The sequence below is a fragment of the Rhagoletis pomonella genome, unplaced genomic scaffold, assembly GCF_013731165.1.
Source record: "Rhagoletis pomonella isolate Grant_MI unplaced genomic scaffold, Rhpom_1.0 Rhpom_scaffold_00006, whole genome shotgun sequence".
NCBI classification, from domain to species: domain Eukaryota; kingdom Metazoa; phylum Arthropoda; class Insecta; order Diptera; family Tephritidae; genus Rhagoletis; species Rhagoletis pomonella.
In genome coordinates, this window is record NW_023458560.1 from 76,882,076 (window position 1) to 76,896,739 (window position 14,664).

General features: G+C 33.6%; 1 protein-coding gene across 1 annotated transcript in view; it reads left to right on the forward strand.

Annotated features, from left to right (window-relative positions):
* LOC118741341 (nitric oxide synthase-like) overlaps positions 1-14,664 on the forward strand; it is a 300,680-nt gene that overhangs the window by 42,894 nt on the left and 243,122 nt on the right. The window contains exon 9 of the mRNA XM_036473278.1: positions 10,133-10,342. Within this exon, the coding sequence (XP_036329171.1) occupies positions 10,133-10,342 (210 nt within the window). The remainder of the gene's footprint in view (positions 1-10,132; positions 10,343-14,664) is intronic.

Genomic DNA, 14,664 nt, shown 5'->3' on the forward strand with positions numbered 1-14,664 from the left:
GTTTAAGAAACATTAAACTATACAAAGAAATTATTTGCGTTATAAAAATTTTTTTTTTGCTTTTCAATCAATTTTTTATGAAAAATTGAATTTTTAAGCAATTTATGCGCCTCGTGGACGAAAATTTTTAATAACAACTTATGTAATAAACATATCTGCATTTATCTATGAAAAAAAAATGCGTGCATTCCGATATAGTTTGGTCGGAATGAATTTTTATTTGCAAGCGTGCGTGCCAAAGTCAACATGTTGCCGATTCACAAATTTAATAAGCTGCTACAACAATAAAAAAACGGTGTAAGATTTTCGTTCGAGTTTTCTTTTATTTTTAACCGACTTCAAAAAAAGGAGCCTATCAATTCGTCGGAATATTTTTTTATTTTACTTTGGACCACGTTAACCGATTTCTATACTTCTTTAAGGAAATATAATACCTCCGAGATGGTCCCATACTAATTTGGTTTGGATCTGATAATAAGATTATGAAGAAAATAACGGTAATCTTAAATTTTTATATGAGAATTGAAGTCGGTTTTGTTTTTTTTTTTTTGCTTAAAAATTACTTGTTTAACGGTGATTTCGTTTCTTCCAAAAAATGTTGTCCTTCCCTGGTGAAAGATGTGTTTGATGTTGCACTCAACCCTGTAAAAGGACTTATTTTTGCCTTGTTGTCCTTGTCATGCATTTCATATTATATTCATATTATTGTCGTCTTAAACAACCATATGATTTTCAGTGCAATTTTCTCCCCTGACAAAGCTTTAAAGGGCAGATGATGTATTTTTTTCTGCCTTACATGAGTGTGACATTTTAAGAAATGAACACAAAATTTTCTCACCCTTTGCCTTTAATTTAGAATGGAACACGAAAAGAGAAAGAGGCAATCAGTAGGCGATAGTTTTTGGTAGAAACTAAATCACTATAAGTAAATTTCTGCAGTAGAAAATTTTCCAGTACTCAGAAATAAAATAAATAAAAATTTTAATTTTCAACCAGTAATTTAAAAAGAAATTTATCTAAGTAAAGCTTTTATTAGTGGTGAAAAAAAAAGAAAAATTGTATCCGCCTGCCAACTAATGGCAAAATACTTTTTGGTGGTATTTTTCCATTTATATAATAAATTTTCTAAATATGAAACAAATTAGGTCATAAGGACGGGTTTTTCATATATCTCGACCCCTGCGCCACCTACCGGATTAATTTTTCTTTCATATTGCACTGTCATCGGGTCCGAGCTTAGTTTGAAGATTCAAATCGATTGCAATATTTGAAGACATTTGATTTGATAAAAGAATTCTAAGCGGTAGAAGTTATATCAGCTACTTTGGAGATCACCACATCTTACGGGGTGTACATAGCTCATTGGTTAACGCTTCTGGCTTTGCACATCGATGACGCGGGTTCGATACCTGCTGAATCTAGATAAAAAAGAAGTCTGATGAGGAGATGTGGTGATCTCCGAAGTTGCTACTACAACTTCTACCGCTTAGACTTTGTTGCTTTTTCCATTTTTCCTAATAAACACAATCCTGGTACAAAGCCCAATAACAATATATGTATTTAAAATACCAATATTTTGCAGGCTTGTTGTTGAATTCATGATACAATATATTTTCACTATTACCAAGGGATTTGAGAAAAATTAGATTTTCGACCCGCCCTAGTTGGCATATAACATCAGAGGCTTCGTACTTTAAACCAAGGCAATATTTATAAGACATTGACCGTAAAATGTTCCTAGCCTTCCTCAAAGTTTTGCATAAATTATAGCGATACAAAAAGTTCAATATGCACTTATTATCAATCAATTAAAATATTCCATAAAAAAATTTCTGGAGGAGAAAGTTGAAATTGGACTGAAATACGAGCAGCAGAATTATTATTATTTTTTTTTATTTAACAACGTTTTTATGTCAGCACCTAATTGCAAATGATAATGATCCCGAATTCGACAATTTTTTTGTAGCTCATTTTTTGGACGTTCATATTGTTCGGTGCTCTCACTGTAAGTGGCTATTATTTATTACACTTCTTATCATTCGCACATGTGACTGCTGTTGGCCTTAAAACGATAACCCGCGGTGGCAACTAATTAACAAAGAGCACTCTTTTTCGCAAATAAAAGACATAGACTTTTAATTGTTTTTTTTTTTTGGGAAAAATTTCCCATTCGGTTGTTTTCTTGAGAATGTGCGGCGCCTCAGCTGGTTTTGTTGAGTTGGTCAAGAGTAGACTCGATTACAAGCAAAATTGAATGAAAAATAGTATTGTTCCATGAAAAAGAATTCTGGCCCTGTATACTGGAATTTAGAGGTAGGAGTAAGCCGCAAGAATATTTAATTTTCTACTCATCTGTCTTAGTTTGTTCCATGACACAGTGTAATACAGTGAATTGGATATGAAAGACATTCTCATTTTTAGATTCTTATTTGACAAATGGTTGTTTACATTTTTGTTCTTGAACATCAAAGACTCAAAAATGTAAAACTTTGTTAAGTGAAAAAATTGGTCGCTTTATGAAATTGTATTTTTGTATTTATTCGAACGCATTTTGTTTACAATATGAATCAATTGTCCATTAATAATAATAATAATAATAGATTGGCGCTTACACATGCATGTGTTAGTGTTTGGCCGAGCTCCTCCTCCGATTTGTGGCGTGAGCCTTGATGTTGTCAGGGGAGGGACCTACAGTTTTACGCCGACTCCGAACGGCGATTGTATTTTTATGAGAAGCTGTTTTTCATGGCAGAAATGCCGGAAAGAAAAAACTTTTTTTCAAAAATTTTTTGCGTTGTTGCTTTGACCAGGGCTTGAACCCAGGCCCTGCGGAGTGGAAGCGCGCAATGCTTACCATTACACCACACCAAAGCCGCCGATTGTCCATTAAACAACAAAAAAAAGGTTGGCTTATCAATTTTTTCTTCTAGTCTGTCATCATAAACAAAAGTTTTAGGTAAAAATGTTAAAGCATTTATCGCAGTTCCATGGAAGAGTTCCCGCATGAGCAATTTTTAACAAATTAAATACATTAATCACCTCTTCATAGTCTGGTGTAGGCTTGTAACAGCTTCTATAAAATTGTAGTGACAGTAACGTGTAATGCGGCAGATAACTTATCAGTTTTACAAAAAAATTCATTGAATTCAAGGCAAATATATAATACAATTCTCAAGAGAAAAAGATTTCAAAGCATATTTTTCACATATTACTTTCTTCAAATAGAATATTTATCAAAATTAAGAGGCAGAATGCTCAAATTGCAATTGCTAACGCGAATACCCTCTAAAATATGCATTAATATTAAATGAGAATCGTTATCAAGTCAACAAAAAGATTTTAAATAAAAAGAAAAACACTGGTCACGTTACATCTAAATATTTATTAGGTAGTTGCGCAACGAAGTCTTTTTTAATTTTTTTTGTCATATGGCATCATTATGATATCGACAATACTAAGAAAACATGTTATAAATATATCCGTTTGTAAAGGTTACTTATGTAAGTATCCGAAAAACAACTTATTTAGTTTTTCTCCGGCTACGTTACACTTAACATTTACGGTACATTTCATTACAACCTAATGGGAGTTCTAAACAATTTTTTCGCTAGCTTGGAAAGTGTTCTATTAAACTAATTCATTTTTTATCGTTCTGAACTTTATCAGCCAAAATTAAATCAGTGTAAGCTTATATTTTTTTATATTTTTCCTTGTTGTAGTATTGAAATCTGTTTTTAGGTTCGTGAAAAAAGGAGCAAAATATTAAACAATTAAACACACAATGCTTGCACATGATAAGAATTAGTGTCAGAAAAAATCGGACAGGCTTACATATCTGAGGAATCGACCATATGCATCTTTGAAAAAACGCGAGTACAAATGTGAATAAATTTTAACAAAAATTTACAAATTTACATACATGTGCCACAAATGCAAGGTCACTGAACGCGAATGAATTATCTCTGTTTTGCGTTCCTCTCGATCAGTTTTCATATAGGACGGCGATTCTCAAAGTGGTCTAGCGTAATGCCCAGGAGACCATGGGAGGCTCGATGGGGGTCTACATTAGCGTGAAAAAGTAGGGGGGGTTCACGAGTTTTAAGTGGGGGTCCACGAAAATTTATCTGGCTTCGATAGTAAAGAATAAAAATGTTTGCTTGGCCTTACCTACCAAGGTAGGCAGATAAATACAGTACACAAAAAAAAATTAAAGGAGAAAAAGAATCCAGAAGAATTTTACGATTATTTTTGCCAGGCTTTATTTCGGTGGAGAATGGTCGCACTGAGACTTTAAAAACGCTTTTGAAGCTTTAGGGCTAGTTTCTTCAACTCAACTTAACTTAGTTTAGCCATTTTTTGGACTTATTCATTTTCACCGTCTTGGCTAAGCCAAAAATTAGCCTACGTTTTAATCAGCTTATTCTTGACTAAGTCCAAACAAATGGCTAAACTAAGTTAAGTTTAGTTGGTGAAACCAGCCCTTAAAGTTGTCCAAAACTTTCGAGGAGCTGCGGTTCGCATGTAGCTCTGACAGATAATGGGAAAAAGTAATTCTGTAAATTTGTTTTTTTTTTGGTCCACGGGCTTGAAAAAATGTTTCAGTCAGGCCGGCCATATGATAAGATAGCCTCTATATTTAGCCCTAATTTCTGTTTTTTTTTCAAACCTTCCTTAATTTATTTGAGTAGTGTATTTTACAGAGAAAAAATTCTGCACTAAGGAATAAAGCTTCCATTTTCCTCTTCACTACAATCAATTCAAGTGTAATCAATTTTGGTTTCCTCTTTTGTGAGCTATGAAAAGAAAGAGCGCTGTTTAAGAATTTTGTCTTTAAAATAACTTAGTTTTTTTGCCTATATTTTTACCACGTCAAACAGAGTTAAAGAAATTTTAATCAACCAAACGTCAAAGTAATCCGCGATGTTAACTCTTCTAATCGGTGCTCCATTGGCAAGTTGCCAATCGGCTGCCCCTTCATAGCGACTTCTTCTGATTAAAACACGCTGCAGATATCTGGAGACCTACACTAGAGATAAACGAGAACACAGCTCCTTCAATTCTACCGTTCAACCCTGAATATGTTTACTTGACCTCTGTTTCAAATGCTGTTACTCTGGCATTCTTCAAGTACGAAGTGCTCTTCTACGGGTACGACTCTAATCATAGCTATAACATTAGGGTGGGCATGGTCCGGAAAGCCTCGCTCTTTTCAACAAGGTCGCCTCGCTTGCAATACTTGACTCTGTCAGAGAGCTGTATTGAGAAAAGCTGGTCCTTCCAGGGGGTACGGTGAATAAGATGAGTTCTGTATTTTCAGCAGTTATAGCAAGTAAAAGCTAGTAAAAGCTATCTGACTAAGATTAAGTACCCCTGCATAAGAGCATACAGGGTGCGCCGAAACTGTAACCTGGCGAAGAGTAGCACATATTTACTTTCCAGCTTCTCCAGTGAAGCTGTTCTCAAACTAATTGGTTGCTACGTAAATTTCAGTAATTATTTAGGTCGTCATTCAGCGATTATGGTACCACTCTTTAGACATGTGTATTAAGTGTCGACGTTTTGAAGAAAGTAAACAAATCGGTATACAATTTGTTGTCATTATTTATGAGATAAGTCTAAAAGAGTTCCATAGTTCAACACGAGCTTTCAAAATCTTAAAGCAAGCAATGAGCTTTGGTTTTTTAACGATGCGATTATAATTGCGTGGAATTAGTTGGATTTTGGTGCAATAAAATAAAATATCTATTATATTCGTATTAAAATACAATTTTTAATCAGCGCTTAATAAATTTAATGAGTATGCTCTTTTTTAACAAATTCTAAGGTGTTTTGTATTTGACTTATTTAATGATTTAGCTATTTTATGAATGGAGTGTGAAATGTTGATTCAATTAATTGCACGCAGTAAAGTGAGAAGAGACCTGAATGCCTTGTCAAAGCGAAAGATATTTTTACTTTAAAACCATCAACTATTTAAATAAAAAGTGTTGTCTACATTATTTCAACGAGATTATCTTTTCAACCTAAGAAACCGCAAACGGCAAAATCATTGAACCAATAAGTGACACTGGCACTCTCTTTGTTCGAGTAGTTTGATCCGCAACTAAACGATAGTAAAATGTCATAATTATCAGTTTATTTTTAGACGCTCTTCTGTGTTGATTCTCTTTTGCAAAAAATTGCCTCCTTGTTTGGAAAACACAATGACTTATTTTATGGCTTTTAATAATGCTCCTCTTGACTGTTAAGCGACACAAACAAGGCAAAAGTGACGATTTAGCTGGACAAAAATAATTAACTAACAAAATTAATTTGGGGTGTGGGAAACTAGAATTATATAATGGTTTAAAACTATTTATGCAAAAATAACGGCATTAATAAAAATATAAATTTACTGACCCCTGCGAAAAACGGTTTTATCCACTTTGATCTGAAACATGATGTTTACATTTTGATATTTACATGAAATATATAATAGTAACAGATAAATATTGTACTTGGACAACATGGAGGTTTCGTAGCAAATTAAAAATTTGGAGATTCCTCGCTTTTTAACCGACTTCCAAAAAAGGAGGAGGTTATCAGTTCGTCGAAATATATATTTTTTGATTTTATTTTATTTTATTTTTTGATGTATGTTACCGCATAAATTTGGACCACGTCAACCGATTTCGATAATTCTTTTTGCATCAGAGATGGTCCCATACTAATCTGGTTTAGATCCGATCATATACATATTTATATTTTTTTTAAGTCCGTTTTTTTTTTGCTAAAAATTACTTGTTAGAATTTTTTATCTGTCAATCAGCTGAAGCTAATAGATTATTTTGTAGCTGTAAACAAAATAAAAGTACTCATAAAGTGCTTCAACGGGACAGCTTAATTTTTGAGAGGACTTTCTAATCAAATCAAAAATACTTTTACTTTTGTACTTTTTTTTATCATTTATGGAATAATTATTTTCTAGTTAATTTTATAGAACTTTTTCAAATAACTACAATTTAAAAACTGTTATACGTAAACTATTGAAAATATAAAAACTTACTCGCAAAAGTCCTTCTTTAATATAAAAATAATTTTAAAAAGTTACATGCAAACAGCATTAGTTATAAAATACTATCAGTTAGTTAGTCAAACATTAAGGAACGTTCAAAGGTATTTTTATAGATATTAAATATCACCGCAATTTTCGATTTTTGTCCAGCTAAATTGTCACTTTTGACTTTTGTGCGATGCGACGTGACAAGTCGACCATAAATTTAACAAAAAAAAATAAAAAATATAAACAAAAAAATGTTTTTCTACTAAGTACTTGCCATATTTGGTGATCATGTGCTTGTTTTTGTATACAATTTAAAAACAAGTTGATAAGGCTTATCAACAGCTCAAATGCGTTGACGGAACAATAGGCGGAATGCAAAAAAAAATGAAGAAGAAAAGAAACACTGACTGATCTTCTTTACGAGTTGTTTGCCGATATGAATATTAATTACTCATAAAAAGCCGCGATTGTCATTGAAAATTCGCAAAAAATTTTTTTGTTGTTCAAAGGTTTATTCGGTAAGGGAAGTTTAGCAATGAAAAGTTTTTCTGCTGCAACTCATTGCATTAATATTGAGTTTATCCTTACTAATAATACTATATCGAGCCCTAACCGCCAAAATAACGTAAGCGACATTTTTTTCAAAATTTTCTTTTTGATGCAGAAATATTCCTAGAGCGTCTAGATACATTTCTGCATCAAAAAGAAAATTTTGAAAAAAATGTCGCTTACGTTATTTTGGCGGTTAGGGCTCGATATGTAAATTCGAAAGTGAGTTTGTTTGTTGGTTATGCTATCACGCTTTAACAACTCAACCGATCATCATGAAGCTTTGTAATCTGGGCGTGGCTCCTCCCATACAAATGGAGTTTTTCGTACTGCATATCTCTGGAAGTATTAACGGTAGATGACTGGAACTTGGTATGGAGATATATTAAGTCAAGAAAAAAAATTTGCATTATTGGAGAAGGGGGCGTGGCACGTCACGTTCAAACGGAATTTTCGATACTGCATGCGAGTGTAATGAATGCACAAAAGAATGTTGAACGCTGTTTTTTAATAAAACTAAAAAAAAACATTGAAATTTACAAAAATTTGTATAAAATTTGTCTGAAAAAGTCCATGTGTAAGACAATTTTAAATTATGCACTTTCTATAAAACTAGGTCTATAAAATCGAGCATACATCCAATAGCTGCGTTAGTAGGCATACAATTTTTCTAATAGAATTCTCTGTAGCTTAGGGTGGTTAAATTCTATTCGTACGAATACTTTTTCTGATTTCAAGGCAGTCGAATATGAAACTTTGTAAAAAAACGATGCACAAATGCGATGTACGAATTTAGTTGACTACTACGATTATTTATTTCATCAAAATATGGCAGAAAAATATTTTAATACGTTTTTGACAAGTTATTGTTATTTTATTAAATGTAAAAATTGCTATGGTTTATGGGGAAAAACACATTTTCAACTGAAGGAGTGATTGTAGCAAAAAATGAAATTGACCGCTTTTATTAAATTTGTCAAGAGTTTAACATTTTATGTCCGCTCTTATGCTTTACATATTTCTTATAAAATTGTCTTGTTTTTGTCTTTAAGTTTATCACCTGAAAGGAATGAATAAAAATAAACAATTTTCCAAAAAGCTTGAAAATTTCCTCATCTTTCGAATTAAAAGGCCTGAAACTCAAGAAGTATTACGCGAATTGATAGAAAATATGTTAATACAATCAGGATAAATATATCTTTCGAAAGGTTGCATTCGCTTCACTGGAGTTTTTTCATATTTCGACGACGCTTCTTTCATGTATAGCGCATCTAAATAAGTATAAAAGAACATTTTTCAGCGAAGTCCTTTCTTCGTGGACTCGAAATGTATCTATTTTCTATGTTTTCTTTTTACGAGTTTTATGCTTCGAATGTTTGTTTAGAATGAGAACTGTATGTGTATATGTACCTAAACAAATAAAATTTTGGAAATTCGATATAAAATTAATTAAAAAAAAATTTTAAATCGATGAATAATGAAACTAGCCCTTTTCTTAGCTCTAAAATTTTTTATTTAGCCATTTTTTCTGGAGGTTCTAGCCCTAAAGGGATATTTATTTCTGGCAATACTGTTCATAAGGATAAAGACTTTTGAAAATCCAGCTGCGGTTGTACCCTTGAATGGCTGTATTTCAGAAAATACTAATGAAACCCGGCTTGTCGCCAGGACTGGATTTATTTCAAATGCCGCCCCATGCCCTGTGAAAGATAATGCCCTTCTTCCATGAACCTAAACGAAATATTAAGAAAAGTTTATTCTACAGCGCGCTGAAAATGCCGCACTTTCTGTACAACCGCCAATTATTGCAAAGTCAAGCTTTCGTCTAAAAAAATTCAAATTGAAGCTTTGGCAACGCAAAAATATTCATAGAAATAAAAAAATTTTTTTTTAACTAAAATCTATATTGTTATCGGAAAGCTTATAAAAAATGCAGAGAGCAAAGTAGATGTAGGAAACTAAAATTGAGCCACTCTAGTAATATTTAAGGATAAAAAAAAAATCATTTTTGGGTTTTCTGAAATAAATAGCGTTTTTTTGTCAATTTTTGTGTGCTATTTTTTATTGACTTTTTTGCGTTTTTTAGTGCACAATAGAGCTTTTGAAATCTTAGTGTTTTTTTCCATTTTTCAGTTTTATTCAAAGTTTACAGGAAACTTGTGTAGTTGTAATTGTTCAGGCATTCGATTGCCTTGATTACGATCACCGCAGATTTCCATTTCTTGTTTTATTTCAATAAAATACCCAACCCGCCATCACGAAAGGACTTCTAAACAAAACCGGCAGTTTTCATACTTTTCTTTTACATAGCATATACATACATACATGCACTTTTCCACACAAATGGTACACACACATCTTAATTGCAGTTTCCACTTCCGTGCATACCTCAATTCCCCAATAGAATTACATTGAATCTCATTGAGCTTAATGCAGCAATTTTTCTTTTGTTTTTGTAGATATTTTCAAGTTGCTTTCTTTGCTTTGCTATACATACATATTTGCACTAATACAATCGCATATATTTGCATTTCTTTGCAGCAATGGCTGTCCAGCCGATTGGATATGGATTGTGCCGCCGATGTCTGGCTCGATAACGCCTGTTTTCCATCAGGAAATGGCTTTGTATTATTTGAAGCCATCGTTTGAGTATCAAGATCCGGCTTGGCGTACGCATGTGTGGAAGAAGGGGCGTGGCGAGGGCAAGAGCAAGAAACCAAGACGTAAATTCAATTTCAAACAAATTGCCAGGTAAGTGAGTTGATAAATGTACTACAGACATATGTATGTACATACTTATATGAAGAGTTTAGCAAAAGCGTGTGTGTAGCAGCAAGCTGCTCCTATTTGTAAAACTATAAATGCTAGGAAATGACAGCAATGAAAGCGAGATTGACGACTATTACGACATAAGTGCGTATCGGCGTACATATTCGCAAGTTCTTCGAATCCGCGTTAACTCAAAATTTAAGGTTTTTAATATTATGCGTTAAAAAAGCTAACCTTACAGTAAAATTAGAAACTATACATATTTTCTTGTGAATTTTTGATAAGGATAGCCATCAAGCCCACCTTCCTCAAATAAATAAGATTACATAAAGAAGTATTTTTTGAGGCTTTCTGATAAATAGTAAATTTTGAGTTGATACACTTTTGAAGAAAGCGGCGATATATACACATACATGTATGTGCATGCAAAATCGAGCGATAGCAAAAAACCGCCTACTTGTTTGCTGTGGGTTGGTTGCCACTAGTAATTGGTGGTTGTGTTCGTTGCTCACAACACAAACTAGCACAAAACACTTCCACACACCCACACACAGATGCATACATAAGAAAAAGTAGGGGTAATGTTCTTTTTTTTGTAAATCATGCCCTCACATTTGGTTGAATGGCATATAGACTTCCAGTTGGATTATCCTTTAACTTTGTTATTATGCGTATATAAGTATTTAATTTACATGCACGCATGTCTATACATGCACTGCAGAAAAAAATTAGCTTTTTTTGCAGGATTTCTATAAAATATATAATTTGTAGTTAGCTACAAAAAGCTCACTTGAAACTAGTTGACAAGTAGTGCAGGAGATTGTTCTCTTTAAACGCGATTCTATTTAAATATCCTGCACTTCGCAAATACTTTTTCGAATTGAGGCCAAATAAAAGGAAGATCGAAATTTCATATTGTAATTTTGAAGTTATGTCTGACGGAGTTCGAATATGGGACCACCTACAGCAGAATCTGTAAACAAATCTGAAATGTAATTAAATAAATAAAATAAATAAATAAAGAAAATATTTAGTTTTTCCTATTGATATTTTAGTTACAAGTTGGTTGCATCAAATGCAGAGGCCAATTCGCGACCATCGCCATAGAAATATAGTTAGCTTTCGTCAAAGAAAATATACAGATAATAAGTGACTTTTAGCTCCTTCCTAACCAACTTATAGTTAGCTTAAAGTTAGATACATTTCCTGCAGGGTACACACATGCATACGCTCTTTATTGTAAGCGATTTACATATGCATACATACATAAATATACACATACATATATACACATGTCCTTATGCTTGTTGCGGCAAGGAGTAAGACATTTGCTCAGTCAACAAATTTTATTTGTTTTGAATTATTTTTGTTTGCTGCCGCCGCGCCGGTACTGGGAATCCTTTTAATGCGGAAGTCACATGCAGCTTATCGGATTAAATTGACAATAAAAAATATTGACTGTTTTAAAATGTGTCATTGTGAGACAGTTGGCAATTGTATTACTTATCATAAAGATATATGTACATATCTACGCATGTACATATGTATGTATGTAAATTCTGTGATGGCAAGAAAGAATCGCTTAAGTGTGATTTGGTTGTAAAACCAGCGAGCTGTTAGAGTGAAAAGTATATTTTATATATATTGGTTTTGATTTGTGTAAATTCATATCAATAATATTGATATTTTTGCAAGCACTTTATCATTTGCTAGCAATAATTTTGAGTTCTAACTTAATCAACTTGAAATTTTCAAATGTTGCTTATGTCGACTTAAGCAAATTTTTCTGTTCGCCTCAGAATTTCAGCGCCATGGGATGTTGATGAAATTTAAGAGGTATGCGGATGTTTAATATGCAACAGCGCGTTCTGACGTGTGATTTTATTCAATTTATTATTTGGAAGCAATTTAATAACTACATACACATACTCTACATGTTTTTAAATTGAAATGGCATTACTCACTCAGGGTTGTACTTAAGCACTTGAGTAGTTGGGAGTTTTGTGAGCTTCCAAAAAGGCTCACTTTTATAAGTGCTGGTGACAAGGCTGCCAAAGAATGAAGAACTGACGCGTTTTCGGTGAATTTCGCGCTATGACTTGCCTCGATCTTTTTTAAATCATTTTTTCATAGCTTATGAATCATAAGTATCGTTTAAGCCTTAAGGCTCCTTGGTACATGATTCGATTGTTTGGAATACCCAAAGCATACTGAACAGGTAGCAGCAACAGAGGAGCGAATTTGATTTCTGTTTGTGCATTTAGCCTCTGAATCGTCATTTCGGTTTTCATTTACTACTACATTCCCATTGAACTGAACTCTGAAATTTCGCGAAGTCTTTCGAAATCCAGAAGGATTTCCCATGATTTTGGTTTCTTGGATCTCTTGGATCTTCATGCAAATTAAAAACAACAATTTATTTTTATTGTGGAATTAAGTATAAAACACATACTTATACTAACACTTTGTGTTAAGATGAACGGTGCTGAACCAGACGCGTGTTCGAATCTGAACTTGCAATTTATTGTTACCAAAAACGGTCGCCAGGGTGCGCTTAGATGCAATAAACATGAAGAAAAAGTTCCAACAATGTTTCTCAACAATGTTTCTAAACAAAATTTTTTTTACCCAAGGCACACCCAGCGGTCGGTTTTGGTGAAAATAAATTGCAAATTCAGATTCTTTGTAGCCGAAAATTCCCAGACAGGCCTTTTGCATTTAAATCAATTTTAATATTTTAAATGCTGCTCTGCAACCACCAACTTAAATTCTCCAGCTGACTGCCGAACAGTGTTATACTTCCTTTTCTGATAATTAAATCAATAAATCCAACAAAACCCTCGAAAAAAAATTACGGTTACCTAGGCCCCGAGCTAGCAAAAAGTATTCATGCATACATAAATATATAGTAGGCTAATACACCAATGGATGAAAAAATTTTTTCTGTTGATCAATGCACACATAAACTAATTAAGTTTTTTTGCAGTTCTTGTATTTTTTTTACGAAGACTCATATTCACTTTGTCTCGATATGTTTCAGCCGAAGCTATCTTACCCTGACTTCTATTATCGATCAGCACGGTCTAATATATATTTCCCAAAACCACATTAAGGGCCGGTTTTTCTATCGACTCCCTGTTAGTTTGCGAAGTCGATGACGATGTTTAACCTGCAGTTAGTGTTAATCAGACGTTGAGGAACCGGCACTTAAAGTGAAATAGAACTTTGTTTAAATCTTAAGTCCGCCTAAACTGGACAGCTTAAAGTCGATGCTGAGGTGATTCCAACCTATCGTCTTCCATATATGTAGCTGTTGGTTGGTCTTAAGAGCTACTTTGGTCGCCTCCAATCTACCTCTGGCCGAAACAACTTGTCCCAATACGCCCTGTGCTCTTTGTGCAGATCACTCGCCCATCTTTTTGGCAGCCAAAATGGACCCACAACAGGTCGTTGAGAACAACGAGTCGAACTACTAAAAGTACTACCCCTTGTAGGCTATCTCTATATTACTGCTATTATGTATGTATCCACATAGAATTTTTGAAATAAGTTTTGAGCAAGTTTTAAAAATTAATAAAAAATGGAGGGCTTCGTTGAGTTAATTGTAATATACTTTTCACATTCTGCTCGCTTCATCAAACCGCGTATGTGTGTATGTGTGGGTGTGTGTAAATATAATTGACACTTTATGTATATTATTATGAATTTATGCGATGCGTCAAGCCATTTGCAAACGTTGCTAAGGTGTGAATTTCGTAACGGTAATTGCAATTCATTGTCGCTGTAAAAGTGAAAAATGCAATTTCGCTGCCTTAAACGATTGCTGCCAGCCAGCAAACGCATAGCAATGGAATGAGTTGCGTAATTAAATAATCATTTCCGGCATCATAACAGTAAAGTGATAGCAACAAAAATTAAAAAAAAATGAACAAAGAGTAGCGATACGAGTAAAGGCGCGTGAAACAATGTTTGATGCAAACGATAGGTGAAGTGTGAGTATAGGTGGCGAAGGCTTGGTTTGAGACCTCATACAAAGCACCTTCCCGGCTGCATTCACGCACACCAACATTCATATTCATTAAAAGCAATTAAGTGTAATTGTTGAACGTGAGCGTTCACGCACGCGCGCGCGCGCCCCTTAGTAATATTTTTGTAATGAAATCAGAGTGAAAATGTGAAAAATTAAATTCATCAACATTAATGACAGCAACAGAAGGCAAAAGTGAAATGCATCACCACCAGCAGTAGCACACACACACATGCATCCATACACATCCTCATAGACATAAATGCATTATAATGTG